The sequence below is a fragment of the Microcebus murinus genome, chromosome 9 (genome assembly GCF_040939455.1).
Source record: "Microcebus murinus isolate Inina chromosome 9, M.murinus_Inina_mat1.0, whole genome shotgun sequence".
Lineage (NCBI taxonomy): Eukaryota > Metazoa > Chordata > Mammalia > Primates > Cheirogaleidae > Microcebus > Microcebus murinus.
Window position 1 is genome coordinate 96,294,281 of NC_134112.1, and position 27,524 is coordinate 96,321,804.

Genomic DNA, 27,524 nt, shown 5'->3' on the forward strand with positions numbered 1-27,524 from the left:
GAATATATAAGGACCTCAAACAATTCAATAGGAAAAAAATCAAATAATCCAATTAAAAATGGGTAAAAGATCTGAAAAGAAATTTCTCAAAAGAAGACATACAAATGGCTAACAGGTATATGAAAAATTTCTCAACATCGTTAGTCATCAAATAAATGCAAATCAAAACTACAATGAGATATCATCTCACCTTAGTTAAAATAACTTTAATCAAAAAAACAGGCAATAAAGAATGCTGGTGTGGATGTAGAGAAAGGCGAACCCTCATGCACTGTTTGTGGGAATGTAAATTAGTGCATCCACTAGGAAGAACAGTATGGAGGTTCCTCAAAAAACTAAAAATAAAACTACCATATGACCAGCAATCTCACTTCTAGGTATATATCCAAAGTAATGGAAATTGATTTATCTAAAAGATATCTGCACATCCATGTTTATTGGAGCACTATTAACAACAGCCAAGATTTGGAACCAACCTAAGTGTCCATAAACAGATGAATGGATAAAGAAATTATGGTACATATATACAATGGAATATTATACAGGCATAAAAAGGATGAAATCCTGTCATTTGCAACAACATGGATGCAACTGGAGAAAATTATGTTAAGTGAAGTAAACCAAGCACAGAAAGAAAAATCTCTTATATTGTTGTTCATATTTAGGAGCTAAATATTAAAATAAGTTATCTCATCGAGACAGAGAGTAGAATGATGGTTACCAGAGGCTGGGAAGGGTAACAAGAAGTGGGAAATAAAACGGGGATGGTTAATGGGTGCAAAAATGTAGTTAGATAGAATGCAAACTATTTGCTATCACAACAAAGTGACTATAGTCAAGAGTAAGTTATAGCATACTTTAAAAATAATTAAAAGAGTGGAATTGGAATGCTCCTAACACAAAGAAATGACAAATGCTTGAGATGATAGATACCCCAATTACCCTGATTTGATTATTGCACATTGTATGCCTGTATCAAAACATTACATGTACCCTATAAATATATACAACTATTATGTACCCATAATAATTAAAAATAAAAATTTTTTAAATAAAAAATAAAAAAATAAAACAGAGTCTAACTCATAGTAGGCATGAGATACATATGTTTTGAATGGATAAATTAGATTTCTTGTGCATGGGCTCTGGTGTGACTCCTTTCTATGGCGAATTGTTGGCCAGTCTTTCTGGGCAAAGGTGCTCTGGGACCCAACTTAGATCCTTAGAAAACTATTAAGTTCTGAGGTTGAGGACAATGTAGTTTTTATAATTCATCTCAATCATTATTATTGCCATTTTTGTTTAATTTAATACCTGATTATTTTGCCCCGATCTTTTATGTATTTGATGGTGGCATTATTCATTATGGGTTGTTACGGCATTTTCATAATTAATCTTTAATTGCAATACTTGCAAAGCATTTCACATGAAAAAATGATTAACAAATTAATCCCACATTGCACCTTGGATAATTATCACAGGTCTGACTAATGTGCATAAAGCCCTTGCATGGCAGGGGGCTCTCTCCAATGACAATGTGTTGATTTTCTAATTAACAAAGGTTAAATAGCATTTTTGCTTGAAGACCTATAATTTAAACTTACAACATTTGTCACCAAGAAAGATTTCTACAGAGCACATAAGTGGAACTCAAATAATTATCACTGGCTCTAGTGCATTAATGTCTTTTACATAATATATAATGACCATTTTCAGGACAAAAGATTTTTCTTCATATTGACTAGATCAAGAAAAGTACTTTCCAGCTCACTGACTCTTTCAAATAAATCAGGGACCACCTAAGTAAGAAAAAAAAAAACATAATTTATTTAGTGTTCCCTTTATATAGAAATAAATGGCATTTCACTCGACTGCTTTACAAATTAAGAAGAGAGAGTATAAAACTTTATTTAATGAATGCAACAAATACAAATTAGACTACAGTCATATGTTACAGCCAGTTAAAAGAAGAAGAAAGAAAGAAATTTAAGAGAAACTGACAGTATTTGCTGAAATATGGAGGGGCAGACACGTAAGCACAAAGGAAGAGCCTGTAACTCATAAGCTGGAGCAATTTAGAGCTGGAAGGAATTGGAAACATCTTGTTTCTCCTTTTTTATGGATGGGAAAATTGATGCTGAGAGAGATTAAGCTATTTGATGGAAGCCACACCACGAACTAGAAACAGTCAACAGTCCCAGTAGGGAGAGATCCGCAAACACAAATACAGGAAGAGAGACTGACAGATGTAGAACCTCAGAAAGATTCAAGACCCAAGACAGAGGCAGAATGAGAAAACTCTGCCCCCCAAAATCCCTTGTGGAATGAGCCCTATATGCATAAATAATTAAGTACACATACATACATCTAAATTTTTGCCTTAATGATATAATAAAATATTATCTAATCTAGATTTATTTGCTCTGCCAATTGACCCTTTTAAAATCTCCATTCTTTGTCATGTTAACATTTACTTAGAGTCTCTTAAAAATCTTTTCTTCAAACTCTCAATCATTACTGAGGATCCATTAAATATGAATTATTTTCAAATTAAAATATATCCCAGACAGACAGATTAATGGTTAATCTGTCTGTAAAATCACAAAAGTGCTAGAAGAAAATATAGTTAAATAAATTATATTATTTTGTATTAGAGAAGGTCTTTATAAGCCTGTTACCAAAGGCAGAAATCACACAAATAAGACAGATCCAAGTGACTACATAAACATCTACGCTTTCATGGGGCAAAAGAAACACATGTGTAAGTTAAAAGACACAAACTGAAAGGTTATAGTTGTAACATTGATAACAAAGAGTTAAAGCCTAAGATATTGTTATCAATCATTAAGAAATACATCCTCCTCCCCCTGCCCTCTGCAGAAAGCACAGGACATGAAGAAATAATTTTTAAAAAGAAAAGAAAATATAAAAATTATTCAACTCACAGTATCTGAAGCAATGCAAATTAAAAGAGGGACCTTTTTTTTTTCTCAGTCAATTGGATTGGCATAAACTCAAAAGGATACTGAGCAGTATCTGAATTGGTGTGGAGAAGGTGGTAATCTTATACCCTGCTAGTGAAATATAAATTAGTAAACTCTTCCAGAGGAAGATACATTTCAAATTCCTTTAAAATGTAAGATGCCTTTGAACCCAGCACTTACACCTAAAAGTGTAATTAACTAATTCTAAGAAATCAATTCTAAGAAAAAGACTGGAATGGTGTTACAAAGGTTTTTATAAAGATTATATCATATAAAATGAAAATTGGAAAAAGCTTAAAAGTCCATTGGTAGTGAAATAGCAAAAAATAAAAAATAAAAGTGATAGTGCATTCACAGAACGGAGTGTAGATATTAAACAAAATGTTCTAGTTGTACTTTGATTGATTAGCAAATATTTCATGATGTATTGGAGCAGCACCATGGCGGTTGGCAAGAACAAGTGCCTTACAAAAGGAGGCAAAAAGGGAGCCAAGAAGAAAGCGGTTAAGAAAGACTGGTATCATGTGAAGGCTCTTGCTATGTTCAATATAAGAAATATTGGGAAAACACTAGTTACCAGGACTCAAGAAACGAAAATTGCATCCGATGGTCTCAAGGGTCGTGTGTTTGAAGTAAGCCTTGCTCATCTGCAAAATGATGAAGTTGCATTTAGAAAATTCAAGCTGATTACTGAAGATGTTCAGGGCAAAAACTGCCTGACTAATTTTCATGGCATGGACCTTACCCATGACAAAATGTGTTCCATGGTTTAAAAATGGCAGGCTATGATTGACACTCATGTTGATTTCAAGATTACCGATGGTTATTTGCTTCATCTGTTCTGTGTTGGTTTTACTAAAAAAAAAAAAAAAAAAAAAAAAGCAACAATCAGATATGGAAGACCTCATGTTCAGCACCAACAGGTCTGCCAAATCCACAAGAAGATGATGAAAATCATGACCGGAGAGGTGCAGACAAATGACTGAAAGAAGTAGTCAATAAATTGATTCCAGACAGCTTTGGAAAAGACATAGAAAAGACTTGCTGATCTATTTATCCTCCCCATGATGTCTTTGTTAGAAAAGTAAAAATGCTGAAGAAGCCCAAGTTTGAACTGGGGAAACTCATGGAGCTTCATGGGGAAGGTAGTAGTTCTGGAAAAGCTACTGGTGACAAGACAGGTGCCAAAGTTGAATGAGCTGGTGGATATGTACCACCCTTCTAAGAATCTGTTTAACATTCAGACTTTTAATAACAAAGAGTCCTATTTGTGAAAAAAAAAAAGAAAATATTTCATGATATATTAAGTGCAAAAAGCAAATTTCAAAACAATGTATATATTATGCACTCAGTTCTTCCTTTGTTTTATTTTTTACACATATGTATGTTTATAGATAAAAGTAGAAAAGACTATTCCCTAAAAGCGGAAGTAGTTATATCTGGGTAGCATTGCGGTTTCTCTTTTGTATTTTGCTTGTCAATATGTCCATGGTTTCCACATGAAAACCTATGACATTGGTAATAAGGCAAAAGGAGAGAGGGAGATCTAAAAATAGTGATTTAAAAAGTGCAGCATCTTTTGATAGGATATAATTGTCTTAATTGACCAGTAATAAAAAATTTAAATAACTAGGCATTTATTTAATAAAAGGCCCTTTGGAGAGCAAGAACAAAAGCCACAGTGGCTAAAATGATAGAAGCCAAATTAAAATTCCAACACACCAAGAGTGACTAATGAGTTGAAATTCTTCCTAATTCTCTTCTGCACACAGGTGTGAAGCCCAGCTGACAAGCAGATGAAAAAATGGGAAATCCTTCAAAGTGGGTTGTTTTTAATAACTTCTCTTGCCATCTACTATCTCATAGCTTTGATCAAAAATGGCATTGGACTCTTTTCAGTTAATCCTCTATTGAAAAATTTTATTAAAAAAATAAGATATTCCCTGAAGAATCATCAGTTCAAATCAAGATACCACCCAAGGAGAGAACCTCATGGCTTGGGTTTATAAAGACCATAGAGCAGTTCATTTGCCATTTCATTGATGAGAGTTTATGGGCACAGGCAGATGTTAATCCATCTCTCCCTGTAAGTCTTTGTCTCCCAGTCTTGCCTGGTGAGTCCACTGGTGTATACACTTTTCCTCAGGATAATAGGATTAAGTGACCGGAATCAATCACCGGCCCACCAGTCTTACCCAAACTCCAACAAACCAATGGACTACTCCATTTTTAAAGGCATCCAAATCTATATCCCAGAAACTCATGCATCTGTGGGGCCCCTGACCCAAAAGTTCTTGTCTGTATTAGACAGTCAACGCAGAACAGAGTTTAAGACCATAGGCTCTGAAAGATGAAGATCTGATACAATTGCCACTGTTGCAGTATTATGTACAGCTAGTGTTACAGCTCTTGACGGGGAAAGAGCCGAGGGGCACACGAAGAGCAGAAGAACAGCCTTTATTCTTCCACAGCAGGCTCAGCACACCTAGTGTTACAGCTCTCTTTGCGTCTTCCGATCTTCTGACCCTTCCGCCCCCCTTCCCTGGTCTCCTCCTACTTTTATACCCTTGGTAGGACTCAAAAAGCATCCAATCAACTACAAGCTTTAACATCCAATCAGCAACAAGCTTTAACATCCAATCAACAACAGTGGGATTCAAAAAATTACCCAATCAGGATCACGCAAACAGCGTGGTGGGAGGCAGCAGCACATGGGCCCCGGGGCATTTCAGCATTGGGGGGCTGGCAGCTCTACCACAGGGCCCCGGCCCCAGCAGCGTGCCCACGCAGCCGTGCCCTGGCGCCTGACATTTTCCATATCACCACAAGAGCTGTGAGTTCTTGAACAAACTTATTACCTTCTGTAAGTCTCAATTTTCTCATCTGTACAATGGGGATGATGAAAATAACACCTGAGTTGACAGCTTATTGTGAGGATCAGGGGAATAAAATATACAAGGTGCTTAGTACCTAGCACATAGCCCTCAATAAAAGAGTAACTTGGGTTTTATTTTTAATGGCAGTATCGTTTTCTCTAAATCTTCATCAGACATTTCTTTCAATAATTTGACCTACTATTCATTTTAGATCAGTTTCCAGAAAAGTTGTTAGTCTAAGATGTGGACATAAATTTGAATTCCTCTTTTTTATATATACCAACTGCTTTTAAAAAATCACAGCTAAGGCTATTACAGATGCAATTAAATCCACTTGTAATATAATGCTTCAGTGAATCTTTCTATGAAATTTGTTAGGAATATTTTAATATTTTCATGTTCATGAACCTCAGTCTGTGTCTATAACTTACTCCAAAAAATCACAGTAAATGTGCTCATTGTGCCACACGTCTTGCAATGACATTTAGACAAAAACAATGAAATCTGAACTAACCTTGTAATAAATGTGGTGTAGCTAACTTTTGTGTAAAATCATCAATTCCAACTTCTGGCTATCCCAGACAAGAAGCCCTGGACACCCTTAACATGAACTTCAAAGCAAAGCATTTCATGAAACAAGAACCAAGATGTACAATTCCATTTCAAATGGATTTGTGCCTTCTGACTAATTGACTGGTTAACTATGCCAATATATTCATGTCTCTCTGCCGTTTTATATTTCTTCCAATAGACAATGCTACAGAACTGAAGGTTGTGAGATTAAAGGGCAGAGAACCTAGAGATTTCCATAAACCTCCTTTCTATAGGAAGCCAGATTAGACTTCCAAAACAGCTTATGTAATTTTTGTGTATCTCCAAACATTTTTTTTTTTTTGTAGCAGATGTATTGCTTCTCAGAAGACAGACTCTTTTAATTAGGTAGTACAGCCTGAGGGGGGAAAGCTTCAAGCTTTTCTATGTGGACAGGACCAACTTGAAAGCGACAATACCAGATGCACTAAGCAGTCTCGTCTCCTACCACAGCTGATCAAAACACCATGAATGAATCAGAGGCAATAGCAGGGTGTATTCCATCTGAATTTCGTGCTTTCTGTCATTCCCAGGTGGCGCTGGGGGCCAGCAGGGCTTCCTGGGATGCATCCGTTCCCTGAGGATGAATGGAGTGACACTCGACCTGGAGGAAAGGGCAAAGGTCACATCCGGGTTCATATCCGGATGTTCGGGCCACTGCACCAGCTACGGAGCGAACTGTGAAAACGGAGGCAAATGCATAGAGAAGTACCACGGCTATTCCTGCGATTGCTCCAACACGGCATACGACGGAACCTTTTGCAACAAAGGTAAGGCAGAACCACTTTCCAGAGCCATTTTGCACACCTTTTGAAGCCCGGATCTTCTATTTCATGATTTTTCAGCTGATAAACAAGGTATATTTTATCCTGAGGTTAAGGTGATCAGAATTGTTCTCCCACCTTAGGTAGGAAGTTTCCCAAATCATTCCCTAATCGTTTTTGTTTGATAAGAGAAGTTTTGAGTGTGGTGCAGAATTTCCCCCAGATTCCAGCAAATTATTCACCGACTGAAACATTACAAAGCAGACAGCCTCACCACTCATGTCGTAAGTGACAAGATAAGTGGCCTCTGAAAGGGGAAGTCAAACCTGACCCTCCACATCAGGATCTCCAATCGATCGATTGATCGATTGATTGCTGCAGTAAATCAGCCAATGCAGCCCAGCGTCTCGACGCCCCTCATGCCACCACAGGTGCTAAGTAAGAGACTGGACTCCATCTATACTTGCAAGGAAGCTCCTTTGGTCAGTCTTTGTCACTGTCATCATTATTACTCTTACTCAGGATGCCTTTACGAGTGGTTCTCAGCCTAAGCTTGACTGCAGGAATATCGAAATACCTCATCTCATTGGTCAGCTCAGAGCATCTGTCAGTACTGTGTTAGTCACTATCTGTGACTTAATTTCCCATATGTAAACAAGAGGGATGATGAGAGGAGAAGCTGGCACTTTTCCTAAGCGGCAGTTGAAATGCATGTGAAATCACTCTTCTCTTTCTAATGAATGTATAGCATTTGGGTAAAGTTTCCTGTAAATGGTTGGTGCATCTCTTAATGAGAGGCTTTACATAAGTAGCCTATTCACACTCTCATGAATACGTGGAGGTTGTTTAGGCTGGCATTATTCACACAAGATGCTGCACACAGAAGGAGGAATTGTTCCATCACATTCTCTGTACATCCAGGCTACTGTCTGGCAGTGCTATAATATGAGCATACAAATTAGGGCAGGCAGGGTTTGAAGGATGAGCGTGAGACGACGACAAAGGTGGAAAGGAATACCATTGCCGAATAATACCACAGCACATTAACAGTGCTGTTACAGGGCATTTTTCTGCTCGGAACAACAGGGTGCCATGATTTCCCCGTGGCACACAATGGAAGGGGCTTGCAGAACACATTAATTTTGCACTTGTAGAAATGACAGTCTTGCAATTACCATTTATTGTGCTTGATGCTAATTTAATGCAGTCATTTCCTCGCCAAAGTAACGTCTGAATGCAATCAAGCAAGCACTAAAGCCTCAGAGATTCCTCTACGTAAGTACCAATTTAAAGAAAATCACGATCCCCTTATTTTGGGAGAGCTAGGTTAAACACAGGACTCACGCCAAACCTCTGGAGGTTAAGAGGCAACATTCATGAATAGAAAGGCAGGAGTATATATCTCCTTCCGTTTAGCCAACGTTGGAGATCACGTTAAATGAAGCCTCTGTGTTTCCTTTTGACGTCATTCCAACGTGTCCACACAAAAGACATGCAAATATTCCTTTTGCTTCAGTTTAGTAGGATGAGTTCACATTTGATTCAATTAGTGGCTTTAATCAAAAAAAAAGATTAAAATAAAAGATGGCAAAACATATTTGGAAGGTAATCGTGAGCATCCTTGGGAGTCAAGCATCTGCTTGACTTGGGAGAATGACAGGGGTGCTGGTTTGGAGGAATCGTGCGACCATCCGTGAGAGCTTATTTGTGCTGAAACAAGCTCCTCCATGTACCAGGAGGATAATCCATGTGAGTCTCCCAGCCTCGTGCGTCCTCCGCTCTGGGCCTCACGCCACACCCGGCCCCAGGTAGCCTGGCGCCTGCACAGCAGTTCCCATGACAACCCCTCACACTGGCGCGCGGCCAAACAGCCCAGCTCTGGAACGGGAGGCCACGTGACTTGGCCAAAGAATGCGCTCTGTGAAAGCCCCTCTCTGGCCTTCCTTTGATGCTATAGGCCTATGCTTGTGGACATGGAAAAATGTGCACAGTTTTTGCTAAGTGAATGAAGCAAGTCTCAACCTACCACACGTAGCCTGATTACATGTGTGTACAAAATCGAAAACACACAGACAGAGGTAAGGAAATTAAACCGTGGGAAGGCACACCAAAATGTTGACTGTAGTTATTTTTTTGCAGGAGGATAGAATACCTGTCTTTTTAAATTTCTTTTTTGCTTAGCTATAATTTTTCTAATCTTCACACAGTGACATATTACCTCTAACTTCATCACTTTTTTTCTTCTTCTTTGGAAAAGCAATAGTAGGAGACAGAGTTCTTGCCCCAGGTATTTGAGCACTAACTGTGTTGGGTCAGAAAATAGCTAGCTATTCACTAGAAATTGTTGTACCATCTAGTTGTACTATCTGGAATGGAGTAGCACGTCAGGCGAAGATTGCACGCAATCTCCTTAGCCCTGAAAATCCGTCTCTCAATTCACGTAACAGAACCTGTTTTTGCACAAGCATCCAAAGCAGTCCCCATGCAGACGGGCACTGGAGCAAGAACCTCAAGACGCAGTATCACACTCAGCCACGTGAGAGGCTTGCACTAGGACAGGCTTTGGACCCACCGGGACAGATCAGCCAGGTCTCCCCCCCTGCATGGGATCAGCCCAGTCAGGAGAACAAACAGCCCACACTGTTTGCATTCTCTCTCTTTTTCTCTCTTCTTCCCTCTTCCTGTTTCTCGTCCTCCTCCTCCTCCCCATCACTCTGCCATGAGCACATTCTTTATGTTTACACCTACCTACGTCTCTGCTTCTCTCCCTCTACTTTCCAGACCATGTTCCCTAGCTCCGTTTCTTTTCCCTGAGTACACAGTTGAATCTGTAATCAAATTACCGCATACTGCCTCTGGCCTGGACGCAGGAAAGCAGGCCTGGCCTCACGCAGGCCTGCAGTAATGACTCTTCCGCTCTGTAGATGACGCACTTAGAGCCAGTACCCCAGCAATTCCATAGAGTCTAGAAAGCCCTGCCTGCCGTCCTCTAACCTCTCATCAAGCACTGCTTCCAGGGCCTCTTTCAAGTGGATCCTTAAAGATTTGACCACCCGCTAAAGTGTCAGCTCACCAGGGCTGTTTTGCATCTTAGACAGGAGCACAGACAGGGGAACATTTCATGTTTTAGAGACAGCACAAGGGCATTCTGGAAACCCTTGAAACACTTGACCAGATAGGCAGTCACTTCATCTGTCTAAGGATGACTGTGCAGGATCCCGTCTTCTCAGGATGTTCACCAGCCGGCAGCAATTCATCTCAGCTGGGACAGGTCCACTCCCTGGCAGCTCCCTGGGCAGCCCACTGGCTGAGGCTGTGGATGCATCTAGGAGCAGGGGATCACCCTAGCCTGCATAGAAGTCTTAACTGGGGGTCTTTCATCCCCAGGAGTGCTGGGGACCAAATGGATGGTTGCTCAGTCATGCCAAAGATAGCTTTCTCTAAAAATATTCCTTCTTAGGTAGTCAAGCTCTAAAACGCTCAAGAAGTTTATGATTCTCAATGCCACTTTTATTGCTCACCAAAAATCAGAGACAGTTCACTATGTTTAAGCATGCTCTCCCTGTGTCTTCCCTGTCTTTAAGCAAGAGGGAAAATATTAATCACAGACCCAGAGTGGCTATAGAAATTTCTATCTTTAATTTTGGAGGTTGAATGCTATAGTGGGCTGAATAGTGTCCCCCTGAAATTCACATTCACCCAAAACTTCAGCACGTGACCTTGTGTGGAAATAAGGTCTTTGCGGATGTAGTTAATGAAGGTGAGGTCATACTAGATTAGGGTGGGCCCTAAATCCAGTGAGTGTTTCCTTATAAGAAGAGGAGGCACACAGACAAGCAGAAAAGAGGTCTTGTGGCAATGGAGGCAGAGATGGGAGTTTTGCTGCCACAGGCCAAGGAACGCCTGAGCCACCAGAGGCTAGAAGAGGCAAAGACAGATTCCTCCCTAGAGTCTTGGAACAAGTGTGGCTCTGCTGACACCTTGATTTCAGACTTCTGGCCTCTAGAACTGTGAGAGAATAAATTTCTGTTGTTTTAAGCCACCCAGTTTGTGGTACTTTGCAGTGGAAGCCCTAGGAAAATAAGACAATATGCTAACAAAAATCTGTAGTCTTTTTAGTATCTCTGCTCTTGATAAGGATGACAGTATACATTTGTTGAGAACTTATTATGTGCTAGGCAGTGTGCTAAGCTCTCTAATTGCGTTAGCATCAATTAATCATTGCTACAGCCTGGTCAGAGAGTTGCCATTATTATTATCTCCATTTTGTAGAGAAGAAAATGGAAACACAAATCGGTGGAATATTAATAACTTGCCCCAACGTTCACCTACTAGTAACCGGCAAGATTCCCTTTCCTTTAATTCTATATCAGCTAAAATCACAGCCCCTAGTCTTAAAGCTTTTTGTGATTGAATAAAAAATTAGAATGTTACTGGATGCAGAATTTATCATAAGAAAAAATAGGATATAAGATCTAAACAGGGACTCTCTCTTTTTTGCCACATTTAGGGGTAAGGTATGTTCCTTCCTTGGCTCACTGATTGAACAAACATTCACCGAGCACCTAAATGTGCCCAGAAGCCTGGAATAGGTAGTTGAGTCTGATGACTCTGAAATTTTCAAAACATTCCAATGGTTTATAGACACGAAATCTGGAAAGCCTAGAATAGATGACAGCGATGAATGAATCAGATGTCACCCGGGCTGCTGAAAACAGTTCTTCATTATGACCCTTCCCCGAGCCAAGCTTAGCAAGAACTTATCATCAAGAGGCACAAAAGTAGCCTTGAATTCACTTATCTGCACTTTTTTTTCCTATAAAAATGTTTATGTTCCTCTGCCAAACTAGAACTGCAGTTGCAAAATACTTATCTTTAAACACTCTGAAACTATTTACCGAGAGTTTAGAGAGTTCTGTTTTCTTCCCAAGCATTTGTTTGTTTGTTGCTTAAAGTCTCAAACTTGCAGAACCAGAACTGCTGAGCAGCCAAGAGTGAGGGTTCAATCGTTGCAGTGTCACTGTCATTTATAGTCACACAAACACAAGCCACCTTCTCTGTGGTCCAGCTAAGTCTCACCCTCTCCCTGGGAGCATTGTGACATTGACTCATGTTTTTTTTTTATCTGTATTGTTAATGTGGTAGAAGAAATTATTTATGGCCAATTCAAGTCCCAACCTAGAAAATGATGATGGCATTAGATGTGAGTTCGAATCCGTCTTCCTCCCTTACCTGTTGTGTAACGTCGGGAAAATTGTCACTTAGCCTCATCTTCAGGGGTTCATAATACCTACCTCTCGAGGCCACTGTGAAAATCACATGGAATAATGTGAACACACTTCCCAATGGAGAAACGGGCAAACATCAGTCCTACAGCAAAGGTCACCTTTCATTCTCAGCACCTCTTCCTGTTTTCATTTGTGTCTTTTGTTCTTACTTTATGTCATCCTTTCCTCCTCCAAAAGCCTCAAACGTCAAATGCCTCACTGGCATCATTTCAACGATCCCTGAGTACTGGGTTGTCATTGCGGTACTCCAGGAGCAATGGCAATGTCATAAAATATTGTCTCTACTCAGTTTTGGTCACAGTGATAGTATTCTGAAGGTACAAGGAAAGCTCCCAAACCCAAGCCTGCTGGACTGAGGAACATACAGAGATTCTGGAAGACATAATTGCAAACAACACCCAGTGCATCCCACAGGTCACACACATCAAGTAGTGTGATTTCCGGTGCGGAGTGTCCATCCCTGTCAAGAGCCAAGCTGGGTCACCTTGGCAACTGCTGCATCCCTTCCGGACACAAAGCCCACCAGGAGATACACGGGAGAGGTTCTGGGCTCCTTTTTGCTAGAAGCAGACCTCAGACGCAAGTCCAGGTTAAACCTCTAGGGGAGGGAGCATTTTCCGTGTTGCCCCCTGGTACGTTTCATGTAGGATGAAGACCACACAGACCCTGCCCCATAGGGATGTGTATATCAGGTACCAGAGTAAATCCACGGCCCACCCTCTGAGAGCAGATTGGAAGCCCTTTAGAGAAAATTGATGAATACAAGTAGGGGAGAGAAAGAAGAGAAATGCTGGAGTTACAAGTCTTAGAATCACACCCCTATCTGAAACCCATTAAGCTGTTGGTGGCGATGGCCATTGTTTATCAGGTCTACCTGCCCAGTCCTAATGACCCCAGCTGGGAGGACAGTTCCACACCAGTGGGAGGGGACACTTCTCACAGCCTTCTTTTTCATTTCCAGTTGGAACCAGAGGTTTGATAGATTTGGAAGATGTCCTAGAGGAACAAGAATAGAATCCTTTTTCCTTTTCTTCTTAGAGTGTTGCTGAAGAAGGGAGAATATCCTTTCTCTCCTACTATGTTTTTTAAATCTTCAAGCCTTAGGATATAACTTAAAAGTATCATGGTAACTGTGATGGTTATTTTTGGGTGTCACCTTGACTAAGTTAATGAATGCCTAGAAACCTGGTGAAGCGTTATGTCTGGTGTGCCTGTGAGGGTGTTTCCAGAGGAGATTAGCACGTGGTTCTGAGTGGACAAGGCAGAGAAGAGCAGCCCTTCATGTGGGCAGCACCATCCGATTGGCTGGGGGCAAGTGAACAAAACCAGAGAATAGACGAAAGTACCCATCTTTCTGCTGGAGCCGGGATACACTCTTCCTTGCCTGCTTTTGGACAATGCCAGGCTTCCTGGCCTTCAGATTGCAGGACTTCCACCAGTTCCCCTTTCATACCCGCTACTCTCAGGCCTTTGGCCTCAGCCTTAGAGTTACACCATTGGCTTTTCCTGGCTCTGAGGGTTTCAGACTTGGACTGAGCCACAAAACCAACATCCCAGGGTCTCCAGCTTGCAGCTGGCCTTTCGTGGAATTTCTCAGCCCCTGTAATCATGTGGGCCAGTTCCCCTGAGAAATCTGTATCCTACTGGTTCTGTCTCTCTGGAGAACCCTAATATAGAAACACTTGAAGATAACCTTCTTAAATGCTTTAAAAAAAAAAAGGAAAGAACAGAAGAGAAAAAAGTAAGAAAATACTATGGATAAAAGTCTATATATGGGCAAAAGTCCACAAATACTTATAGACAAAAAAAAAAAAAAACTTTTGACTTGATTCCAAAAAGTCAAAGCTGCAGACAAAGCAGACAAGTTTAAGTGACTTCATTGCAGAATTTGGTGGTGGCAAAATAGCATTCCTCCTAGCCTGGGCTTATCTCCGGGGTCCCAAATACTAGGGAACACCTGGCCAATTAACTTTCCCACAGAAATGGATGTAAAACTTCAGTGGATAAAAAGCCAGTCCTTGGTAAAACTTTCTAAATACAATAGAGCACAACGTGTTTGGACTTTGCTTTGCTTGTAGGATATATAACATTTTGTTCAAATTTGTGCCATTATCTAATCCCCTGCTGGTTTGGGGGATACAACTGATTTTTTTCCCTGTATGTTTTGTTTGTGTGTGTTGTTGAATGTTTTTATTTCCCATGCTTCAGCAACGATCAGAACTCTAAATAACGTGAAGTTTACAACAATAACACTCTTTATCTTTCCCCACATATTAGCTCCTTGACTTCAGCTGAAACTCTATACATTTCTTTCGTGAGCCTGAAAGGAGCCAGTCTGATAAATTGTCCTGAGAATTTTGCTTTTTAAATCGCTCGGGTTCTCGGCTCTCCTGCAAGCAGGTCCATCTGCCAATGTCCGGGCCACTTTGAGTACTTCATTACAGCCACGGGCCGCGAAGACCAGCCTCTGACACACAATTTCTTCACGCCCGTTTTCTGCGCTCATCATTTTAACTCCGGCCTTGGCGATGGGGCTCATTCTGGGCGTCCCTTGGCTGGAGGAAATTTACTTTCTTAAATGATAGAGTCTGAGGGTTTTTGAACTGACTTCTCAAATGTCTGCAATCTGGTGGGCTGCCCATCTCGCAGCCCGACCTGGCGTTGGGCTCATGCACGTATTTTCGCTTCTATCACTTCCAATCGATCGCCGTGGTTGATTTAGATAAATGGGCATTTTACTCTTTTTTTTCTAGTTAAAACCAACCCTGAGGAAACAGAAATTATTAGAACTGTGCTCTCTGAGCCCTCCTTTGCTTGGCACTTTAAACGTATTGTCTTCATCTTCTCATGGGCTGGATATAGTGAAATGTTTAACTTGGCCTAATGATAACACTAGCTGAGTCTCACAAGGTCTGAGTTTGTCAGTATATAAGGTAGCTCCTAAAGTAGTCAAGGTCTATAAGGCAAAGATTCTCAAATCGATTGTATTGGCAATAAAATTTAATATACCTGCATTCTGTATGAATGAAGCAAGATTAAGTGCCTTGATCACTAATAATAATTTCATTACATCATACACACTGGGCACAGTGAAGTACGAGATGCTCCCACCAGCCTGCCCTGTGAGAGGCAATGGACTGCCAGTGAGGAACACCAGGGTGGATGAGACCAAGCGTGGAGTGAAGTGGGTGGGACAGACCCAACTGCAATCCAAAGGGTGGCCACCAGAGGGCGGAGTGAGACCTGCACATGGACAACCCACTCCAAAGGTTCCACTGGGGTCCTCAAACTACGTCCTGCCAAGGACATTTATCCGGCCCTCAGGGTGTTTTTTGCCCCCGCTGCCTGTCCTGCTTAGCAGCAGACTCGTCCCAGGCCCACAGTGCGCATGTGTGGAATGTGCACCGCACTCTCCAATGGCTCTCCAACGATCTGAGCGACAGTGAACTGGACCCCTGTTTAAAAAGTTTGAGAGCAGAAGACCCTTTGAAAAACATTTGTCAAGAAAGAATTTCAAGTCTGAAGATTGAAGAAGCCCTATGAACTTTATACATGACAAAAATAAAAAAAAAAATTTAAAGATATACCAAGACTCAAAGACAAAATTTTTTAAAACATCCCAGTTTTTAAAATATTGTCCTTGATATTTTACAATTGATATTTTCAAGAAACATTTGTTTGCTTTTTAATATTACAAAATTGGATTACTTTAGAAAATTAATACTGGGCAAAATATTTTAGGTTTTATAGATCAGTTTAACTCTTTTTCCATTTATACTCCACCAGCCAATAACATTTTGTGAAGCGCTTTGCCTTCATTAGTTTCTAATATGAAAACAATGAGGAATTTTTCCCATTTTCCAGAACTTTGTTGCAATAATGAGTATACTTTTCTCAAAATACACGTGCTTCACCTCCAACTGTCTTCCCTCACTCCCCTTCCACATAATCTTATCTGAGTTTAATGGATACCCTCTCTTTCAGTGTTTCTTCTTTAAAAATACCCCTTTAAAAATACTACTTCAAAGACAGAGCAACAAATTGATACGTAAATATTAATAACAGATCATTTTTGCTTTTTGTTAAAGGAGTCCTTCTAAGAATTTCTCTTTATTAGCTTAAACATTACTAAATTTTATTCCATTATTCTGAAGTTCAGGCTTAACTAATTGCAAATCTGCTTCCTTTAGACCTGCGCAAATGACTTGGCTTTCACCCACTCCAGTGGCAGTTTTGTTTCTTGTGTGGCTCCCCAGGGAGTTGGGTCAAGTACAGCTTAGAGGAAAAGTCCCAAATTCTAGCCCGTGTGTGAATCATTCTCTCAGCAATCCTCACAGGCACCAAAATGTTCTTTCAGATCTTCTATTCCTTTCCACCCTATTCCTATGACCAGCAGCACAACCAACAAACAGTATTCTAAATTAATTTTGTTTTTTTTTAAAAACAGAGAGAGAAATTTGTCCTTTTCGAGTTTATCCCAGTTAAAGAGGGACGCTAATATTATATGGGACAGTGGAGCAAGAGTAACTTGAATTTCAGTTTCAGCGTTACTGAAAACAAAGGTGAACCATCATATAACTACCGTGGCATTCTGTCTCTGAATAAATTGCATTAATTATATAAAATGCATTATTCACAGAAGTGAGGATCAAGTAAGTTGACATATGTGAAAGTGCTCTGAAAAGCATTAATATTATAAAATGCAAACTCTTATTAAGATTATTAATCACTGAGTCAGAGGTCCTGGAGTTGAGTCTCTTTAGTGAGAGTCTTGCAAAGTATAACACATTGTCATTTAAAAGCCACCAGGAAATCTTGCATGGAACTTTCCTACCCACATTGGTAGTGTTGCCATAACTGGGAGCAAAAAGTTATACCCTTCCACCTGTTTACATTAGTGCTTACCCATGTGTCTATAGGTGGTGAGGTGTATTGTCCATGAGCTCAGAGATCACAACGTCCAGCAAGTCTTCAGGCCCCAGAGCTGTACTGTTTCATGGCATGCTGTGCTGTATTTGTGGTCACTCCAGCACATGAATGCCATGGCCCTGCTTACATTCCCCTGTCTGTGATGGAATTGTCAGGAATCATTTGGCCTGGAAGGAATGTCATTAAAGTAGTAAGCGCACTTGAGATTAAATAAGAATGAATTCTGAAGCATCCTCGTGAGGCTATAATTGAGATCTTTAGCCAATAATATTGATTCCTTGAATATCTCAGAGAGTTTCAGAAAATACAAAGTGACTGCTTTGTTTTAGAAAGCTCATCCAAAATTTTCCCATTATCCCAAATGATTAACAGTCTGCCTACTTCCTCTGCCCCATTACTAAGGATGACAACTCCAGTTCAGCTTAATGAATCCAGATTTTTTTTTCCCTGTCTAAGCTAAATGTAACCCAAATATTTGCACAAGTCCATTGCTACTCACCACCTAGTTTTCAGAATCAGAGATTAATGTGGCTATAAGTAAAACGCTTTCTAAAGCTTTACTATCAAAAGTAATCCAATTTAATTCCCTTTAAATAGGTCTATTTTAGCCTGTTGACTTTTATATTTCCTTAATAAATGTCTCTTATAAAGGATTCCTGTAAATTCAGTTAAAAATATAAATTAAGTCATGTAAAGCAAATTGAAACAGTAGACCAAGTTATGAATTTCAAACAAGTGTATAGTCCCCTCCTCTAGGAACTAACTTAAAATCTTATCTTGCATGGCTTTGTACAACATCCTCCCGAAGCATCAGGCACGTGTTATTACAGTACTTAATAACTTGTTTTAAAATATCAAGAACTATTTCAAAAATGTTTACTTCTATTACTGTAATGAATTTATGATGATTCAGACTTTCAGCTTTTGCCCTAACATTTAAATGTCATGGAGTAACTTATTTCAATACTTCTTCAATCACCTCAAATGGTTAAGAGTTCAGGAAGCTCTTTTTGTCGCAAAATCAAAGTATCTCACGGTTGACGAGGGTAGTACATACTTTCACGTGCAAATGACATTTTATTAAACGCTTCTTTTAATGCTGGGCACTGACCTAAGTACATTCACATAATCGTACCCTATTTCATCGCCAGAGTGACTTTGAGATACAGATAATAGCACTTGTATTTCGAAAATGAAGAAACTGAGACTACTGAGAGGTTAAGTGCTTTATCCAAAAGCACATTGCAGGTAAACGGCAGATCGGGATCTTGCCCAATTTGTTCTCCTTCCATCATATCGCCCTGATGACTGAGGGTGGGCCTAAGTCTCGAAAGTTCAGAATAAGTTTCCCTCTTTTTTTTTGCCTTTCTTTCTAATCTGAGTGGCCAAGCAAGGAAACACACGCACAGTCTCACCGGAAAGACAGAGCCAGGTATGCGGGGCCTGTCCGTTTCTAACTATGAGCTCAGGTAACAAGATATTTCTTTGAGTTTTTAGGGCGCCACCCACACCCCGTATCCATGATCTTGTGTTAATAGTGCAGAAGACCTCTCTCCCCAAGTAGATGAGGGGAGCAATGAAACAAGAGGCAGGGAGGGTCTGGCCAAATAAATTCTTCTGACCTGCGAGACCGCTTCAGATTGCTTTGTAACAAAGAAGGTGACTCGCAGGGTAAATACAGGCCGTGCCCTGTGAGTTTTCTTATTGATGGAATTCATGCTTGGAATTAACTGACCGGTGGCCACCCAAGGAAGGCAGTCTCTCTCTGTCCCGGTCTGGGGACGGCGCTGTGTGTGACGCGCTTCTGTCGATTGAAATTCAAAACTCCAAACACGACATGGACGTAATCAAAAAAACAGCCTCTGCATCCATTCTTATAGGGAGACTTATTGGCCGGCCACTGCTGTCCCCCTGTGCCGTTGCACGGCTGTCGCGAAGAGGAATTGGGTCTGCAGGCGCGAGCTCTGGCCGCCATGCGGCTCGAGCGCCTTCATTACCGCTCCACACAACGCCCCATCACAGCGTGGGATTCCCTTCCTCTGGCCGAGGGATATAGTGGAAAGATTGTGACACACCTTGATCCTCTAGACGAGAATAAAAGAATTCGCAAACCAGGACGTAGCCTGCAAAGCGCGCTAGAACCCAGAGCCGGCCTCCCTGTTTATGACGGCCGACCCATGAATAGAGAGCTGCCCCTGCCCGGCTCCAGGCCACCCGTCGCGACGCCACCGCCAGCCCAGCGCGACCTCACACACCCTGCAAAGCCACCCGCGGCCGCTGCAAGGGGGAATCGCTGATGTTTTTTACAATTAACCTTTTAGAGACTCTGTGAGCTCAGATGGGAGGAGTTATGGGAGAGTAGGAATAGTTTAAGGGATGTGCCTGGAGGCCAGCCACACCTCACCCTCGATGATTTCCTTTGAACTGCCAGACTTGTCCCCTTTCTTTCCTGCGGCCTCCCTTTCTAATGATTAGAGCAGCCTTTGAATCAGCAGGAGCGGGGCTGGGAGGACGGCGGGGCTGTTCCCCTGTCTACACTGGAATGTGGGTAGAATCAGTGAGTTCTCACCCAGAACAGCTGCTCTGAGGAGGGGCTTTGTGCCTGGCGGGAGGAGCTGTGTGATTCAGCGGTGAGGACAATGCTGGCAAGCTCTGAGGAACGAGTTAAGGCGACTTCTGGGAGGACAGAGAGTCGAAGCCCTTTATTAAGAGTCTGGAAGGCGAGGCAGTCCAAGATGACCTCTGTCTTTCACAATCTTGCCTGAGACCAGCTCTGCACTGCCCTAAAAAGGAGAGGAAACTTATTTCCTCTCCTCTTCGGGCAATTTCCCATACTGCCAACATCCTTAATCCTGGCTAAGGGTATTAGTGCTGCAATTTTGTTACATGACCAAATAAATTTTATTCAGTTATTGATCCACATTAGCATACTATACTGTAGGAAAATGTATTCTGGAGTTCTTAGAATCAATTTGTATTATTATCATGTGCTTCATATCATTATGTACTTAGTGTTAGCACACATAGCATGAACCTTTTTGCTTAAAACCACTTGGTCTCCATCATTTGAAAATACTGCTTAATATTATTCCACCCAGTGGATTTACCAAAATTTATTTAACCTAAATATTTCACAATAGGGAAATGGTGATTTCAATTTCTGTTCTTAAAATTGTTTCCAATTTTTTATCGTCAGTAAGAAGGCAGTAAATGTTCTTTGCAAATGGCATTTCAATATTTTACATTATTTACTTAGGATGGATTGCCAGATGCAGAGAGGTGGAGCTGGAGGATATAAATGCTTACGGCTTCTCATACACAGGGCCAATCTGTTTTCCCAAAACACAGCGCCAGAATACAGGCGGTATATACCGAGAATGCCCGGGTCTCTGAACGCTATCAGCAATGTTTTCCTTTTTATAGTGTCATGAAAATAATAAGCCCAAAATGGCTACCTATTTACCTTTGCCTCCCCCAGAATCCCTGGGAAAGGATTTTGCGAAATGTTTAGAGATACAAGTGAGCCTGAACAAAGAGGCCGGGAGAGGACAGCAAGCAAATGCAAGAAAACACAGTTGGCAGAGGAAGGGAAGTTGCTGGCTGAGGGGTTCAGGGGATGTAACGTGCAGGAGCAGGCAGTTGGTGCTCTGCACCCCCCCAGGAGACTCAGAAATGCGGGGCTCCCAGTACCTCAGAAAGGGGGAGTTGAAAACAGAAGGATCCGCTAAAAGTTTCTGTAAGAAGCTGATCATCGTCTCCTCGCCCCCTGCAACCACCGCCCCAGTGCCAAATAGGGCAGAAGACCCGAGAGTCAGTCTCTGCAGGGGCTTCCTGTATCTCTCTGCCGACATGGGGGATTGTGTTTTCCAAAGACGGCCGCCATGGCGACGCCCCCCGCACCTGCATGTGCGGAGCCCCAACACAGCCCCACCAAGAGGGGAGTAAGTTTCCCTCCCCCAGAATCTGCACAGCCTTGGGACGTGCCGGAACCAGCAGGACGTGGCCGGAACGACCCAGGAAAGCAGTCGGCTGTCCGGAGGCCACGAGGCTGGAGGCCGCTGTGCTAGCTGGCGCGGAGTGACCACCTGGGAGAGCCTGAGATGACCTGCGCGGGCGACAGAGGCCTGGCCAGCGCCCGGCTCCTCCAGGCCCAGCCAGGAACCCCCTTGCAGGATCCAAGCTCAAGCTGCCTTGTTGAGATCTTCCGAGTTCCCGATCCACAGAAACCATTAGAGATAATAAAATTATTATTGTTTTTCGGAACACTACATTTTGGGAGCAATTTGTTATGTAGCAACAGGAATTAAACAAAAGATGAATGATAGGGTTTTTTGGGTTTTTTTTGCTTTTTCAAAAGACCTTGTTCTCCAAGAATTATCTTTGTTTGTGTTCAATCCTTTGTGTTGGTCAAGGTTCTCCAGAGAGACAGAACCGATAGGAAATCCACATCTACACCTCTGTCTGTACACAGGAGAGGGGGTTCAATAGAGGAACTGGCTCATGTGACCGTGGAGGCCGAGAGTTCCCACAGTGGGCAGCCTGCGAGGTTTCCTACGAGGAAACCAGTAGCCTGGCTCAGTCCACGTCCAAAGGCCCCAGAACCAGGAAAGCCGATGTGTAACTCTCAGTCCTGAGAAACTGGGGACCGGCAGAGGGTGGGAGGACTCATGCAAGTCCCAGAGGCCAAAGGTCAGAGAACCTGGAGTTCTGATATCCAAGGACAGGAGACATCCCAACTCCAGGAGAGAGAGAGAGAGAGGGAGAAGGAGAAGGAAGAGGAGGGAGGGGAAGGGAGGGAGGGAGAGAGAGAGAGAGAGAGAGAAGGAGGGTAGGGAAAAAAGGAGAAAAGAAAGAAGAAAAAAAGAATATGAATTCCTGTCATTAAAAATTTCCAATTATTAGGTATAAATAGAAAATTCGAAACCCTTGTGGAACAATGATAAAGAAGATTCCAGGACAGCAGCTATGCAGCAGACCGAGAGAGCAGCCAGTACAGATAGAAAGAGGAAGATGAAGAGCTCAAGGGCAACGTCTCAGTCCTAGTCTGTTTGGGCTGTGCTATGGCTGGGCTGTGTCCCCCAGAAAGCGAGTCTTGGAAATGTAATACCAAGTGCAACCCTGTTGGGAGGTGGGGCTGACGGGAGGTGTTCAGGTGGCGAGGGTTCTGCCCTCGTGAATGGACTGATGCTGCTATCAAGGGACTAGGTTCCTTGTTACAGGACAAGTTTGACCCCATCTTGCTCTCTTTCTCCCCCACCCTGTCTTTGCCCTTCCACCGTGGGATGATACAACCCTTGCAAGATGCCATGCCCTCGATCTCGGACTTCCCAGCCTCCAGAACCACAAGCCAACAAATCTGTGGTCATTATAAATTACCCAGTCTCGGGTATTGGGTCATAGCAGCACAAAACCAACTGAGACAGGCTGCTGTAACAGACCGCCATGGGCCGGGCGGCTTACACAGCAAACAGCTATTTCCCAAAGTGCTGGAGGCTGCCTGTCTGAGATCAGGTGCCGGCACGCTCAGGGCCTGGCGAGGGCCTCTTGCAGGCGGCAGACCTGCTACGAGTCTGACTACACACGGCAAGGACAGAGCTAGGGAGCCCTCTGACGTCTCTCTCGTAAGGTCCCTGATCCCACCCATGACGGCCCCACCCTCGCCACTGAATCCCTTCCCCCAGGCCCCGCCTCCTCACGCATCACCTTGGGGTGAGGACTCCACAGGAAATGGGGGGCAGGGGGAGACACACATTCAGTCCCTAACGGTCTCCAAGGAAAATATGAACCCGTGTACTTACGTTTACTGGGAAGAGAGTTGTACATCCGGTGGAAAGTCGGGGGTGAATTCGTGGTGGGTGGGCAGAAAATAAGGCAAATGCAGAAACAAAAGATTGCACTAGAACGTAGAGGCAAGTGTTGTAAAATATTATACAACCAAGAAGAACAATATGAGCACGTTGCTCAGAAGTGTGAAGTCGATGCAGAGAGAACAAGATTGCTCCTGAGGAGCAGGAAGTGGGAGAGGTGGAGTGAGACTTCCGTTAGGTCTAAGGATGCAAGACTGTGTAGGTCATAACACCCATGAGAATTGATAAGCTTAAACATCATATTAAAATGATTGCTGAGAATGCAAGTAAGCATACAGTAGAATAAAGTTATTTTTATGTCTCTCTCTCAAAGCCAACTGATATCAAAAAGAAGGAAATGGAGGACAAAAAAAATACTCATCTTCCCTAAAATGTGGCGATGCTCATTGCCACAAATCAAATCAGGAAGGCCACATGACACATGCCAACTACTTTGAAATTTGGCTGTCTCTGAAGGGCAGTAAAATCGTGTTTTCTTAACCTAAGCTTACTCAAAGTTTGGCAATGCCTTTAGTTCTATTTCAGTTTCTTCATCCTATTACTTTCTTATGAGATATGAATTTATTTTTTCCTATAAATGTAGCAAGGGTGATTATAAGTTCTTTGCTTCTCTTGGTGCTGTTTGAATTTTTTATAAGGAGAACATACGTCTTTAAAACTCAACCTACTTGTTGTTTTTAAAAAATGAAGATGTTTTCTTTCCTCAAAATGAACATGCTTTTCGGTGAAAGGATTTTCACCTACTTTTCTAAAATTACAAAAATGAATGCATTATCTTTCTCTCTTTGCAAATATTTTCCCCATACTGCTTTCAGATTACATATTATGATATTGAAAATACCAGCCTAACCATACCGTACAGTCTGGGAGGAACGGTACTAAGAGTCATAGACTTTTAGAGGAAGGCAAAGATCTCAAGTCCAACTCCACTCCTCTCTCCTTGTACAGAGGAGGACCAGGGCCAACTTCACCAGCGGGTAGGATGGACACAGTGACCATGTGCTTTTAGGGGCCCACAAGTATGTGTTAAGATTTCTGTAAAAATCCGAAGAAAAAAATTGAACTATTGGGTCAAAGAAAATATTTTAATGCATAATATTAATATATTACTTTTATACCAATATAGCCATAAAATATAAATTTTCGTAATGTTTAATGGAGGGAAAGGACCACAAAGGCAAATGTTCCCTGGGGCCCACAAAAGTCGCAATGTGGTCCCAACGAGGACCCCGGGACCTGACAGGATTCCTGGAATTGTGGTGGCAGAGGCTGGATCAGAGCTCGGGTCTTCGAACTCCTCCTCGCAGTGCTTGCTGCCGTGCCCCGGCCGCTCGACACCTGCCCCGGCCGGTCCACACTCCCCGTCTAACCTCGTCTCTAACCTCGGTCGAGGTGTACCTCCTGCTCCAGCGAGATAGGCCCAGCCTCAGTTCCCATTTCTCGTCACGGACGTGCTCATCCTAGTTCATGTGAGCCTCTCACGGTGGCTTTTGGTTCTCCTTCCTGCTGTCCCCTCGTGCTGGACCCTTCTCCTTTCCTTCTGCCCAAGGGGAACCTCATCTCCAGGGGCTCCGTCCCAATTACTGTCTCTTTCAAGATGCTTTAGGACCACTTCGGCCCCGAGTGGTCTCTACTATGTATAAAAGCATTTAACGTTCAGTGACAAACTATCTTATCTTGTTCATATTTGTTTCAGATATCTTAGTTTTCTCTCCCTGCTTATCTTGTAGAGCAGCAGCCCCCAGCCTTTTTGACACCAGGGACCAGTTTCGTGGAAGACAGCTTTTCCACAGACTGGGAGAGGGGGCTGGTTTGGGGACCATTCAAGCGCGTTCCATTTATTGCGTGTTCAGACCTACTGCTAATGCTGATCTGTGTTTGCAGCCGCTCCCCAGCCCAGCACCACCGCCTCAGCTCCACCTCAGATCACTGGGCATCCGATTCTCATAAGCAGCGTGCAGCCTAGATCCTGCACATGTGCAGTTTACAGCAGGGTTCCTGCTCCCGTGAGAATCTAATGCCCCCGCTGACCTGACAGGAGGCGGAGCTCAGGTGGTGATGCCAGCGATGGGGAGCAGCTGTGAATACAGATGAAGCTTCCCTCACTCACCCACTGTGTGGCTCGGCTCCTAACAGACCACCAACGGGGACCAGTCCATGGCCTGGGGGTTGGGGGCCACGTTGTAGGGTCCTTGAGGGCAAAAGCTGTATTAGAGTTCTTCAGAAAAATAAAACCAATTATATATATATATATATATGTAAGAGGGGATTTATTATGGGAAGTGTCCTGTATAATTATGGGGACAGAGAAGCCCCACAGTCAGCCATCTGCAACCTGGACACCCAGGAAAGCTGGTGCTGGAATTCAGTCTGAGTCTGAAGGCCTGAGAACAGGGGAGCTGGTAGTGTAGCTCCCAGTTCAAGACCAAAGGCCTGAGAACTGAAGGAGGCAGTGGGGGAGGCCTCAGGGCATGAGAAAAAGGATGTCCCAGCTCAAGAACAAAGAGAGAGAGTGTTCACCCTTCCTCTACCTTTTTGTTGTATCTGAACTTTCAGTGGATCAGATGGTGCCCACCCACACTGGTGATGGCAGATATTTTCTCAATCTGCTAATTCAAACACTAATCTCTTTCAGAAACACCTCCACAGATGCACCGAGATATATGGATGAGCTATCTGGGCATCCCTTAGCCCAGTCAAGTTGACACACAAAATTAACCATCACAGACACTACGTCTTATGTATTCACTGAGCACATGGCCAGCACTGGATAAACATCCAAATGATTGGCAGAAATCTCTGACAAGTCCCCCTGTAGTAATGGGGTCAAGAACCACCTTTTCTGGGTCCCTGAACTAGGCTTGGCTTTCCTTTCTCATGTTTGCATGCTCTCTGACAACTATCACACTCTCTGACTGTAAATCCCGTCTGGGGAGCAGGGCTGACATATTCTTATCCCTCCATCTCCAATTCCCGGCACAGGACCTGGTGTAAAGTAGGTGTTTGGTAAGTATTTGACAAATGAGCATTTTCTAGAACCAGCCTTTAAATTGAATTGCTTAGGTCTGGAGATGTCTATTGCTCACGTGAGTTTCCCATCCCTGAAAAAAATAAGGGGTAAAAAAAAAAAAAAAAGAAAAAGAAAAAACCAAGAAAGCAACTTGAAAACAGAAGAAATTGGTAAGAGTTATTTTCATAGAAGTCTTAGTTGACCTTTTTCTGTAGCTTTAAATTCCTTCCCTGTGGCATTAAATTCACCACCTAGACTATAGGTAGCTTTCCAAACCAGACAAGCATCCCAATTAAATGCAATTGATCTTATTGCAGTTTGTGTCTTTGGGCAATGAAATACCACAAAGACTTTTTCTACCTTGCTTTTTCAAAAAATATTTTTAAAAATGCTTTTTAAATTTTTAAAATACACAATGAAGGGATAACTTCAAAGCTGTGATAGTCATCAAATAATTTAAGTTTGAATTTAATATATCCTGTAATTGAAACTCTTTGATAAATTGTTCTAGGCACCTGCAAACCACTTTTATTTCTCCATTTCCTTAGAGTACCAAGCAATCTCTTCCTGAGAAATCACTAATATTTCCTGAGCAGTTCAAACACAGCAAAGACCGTGAAGAGAAAAGAGGGCCCTGCTCACACATTCAGAGCACGCACTCTTACAGATGCCTCCTACTGACCTGTAGAATGTTAGTGAGTTTAGAAATACCTACAAAAAGAATATCTGAGTCAACATTTGACCTGTCAAATCTAATCAGTTTTGTTTTGATCACTGTACTGAGTTGCTGTTTGCAAACACTAATTGAAAGCAAAAACACAAACATCATTTTTAAAGAGCTTCTAGGAGTATGTCCCATTTGCACACACACATAAGGTTAATTTTCCCCAGAGCTGAGCAATTTCAGGATCAATTGCCTACGGAAATCAAGTAGGAGCAAGAAATTCTGTTAAAGGATCAATCAAATGAAAATTCCCTGACAAAAATATTTTGGGGTGTCAAGACCCAGCAAGTGAAATTATACCTTGAAAGTACAGTTCAAATGTCTCTTCTCTTAATCCCAAATGAAATAAATCAACCATCAGTCAGATTTCTAGTCCCTGTGTGGCCAGGCATGGAAGACGTCAGTGCTGCAGGGTTAGGATGCTGGGGGATCTGGGTCTAGGAACTCATCTTATCATTGGAATGGGGTGGGGAGTGGTCGGGGGAGTTTGC

The 27,524-nt window shown here is 42.3% G+C and overlaps 1 protein-coding gene and 1 pseudogene across 1 annotated transcript in view; both read left to right on the forward strand.

The window, feature by feature from the left end:
- CNTNAP2 (contactin associated protein 2) overlaps nt 1-27,524 on the forward strand; it is a 1,865,599-nt gene that overhangs the window by 1,666,363 nt on the left and 171,712 nt on the right. Inside the window, exon 18 of the mRNA XM_012768220.3 lies at nt 6,985-7,221. Coding sequence (XP_012623674.2) covers nt 6,985-7,221 — 237 coding nt within the window. The remainder of the gene's footprint in view (nt 1-6,984; nt 7,222-27,524) is intronic.
- Nucleotides 3,218-4,221, forward strand: LOC105873378 (small ribosomal subunit protein eS1-like; annotated as a pseudogene).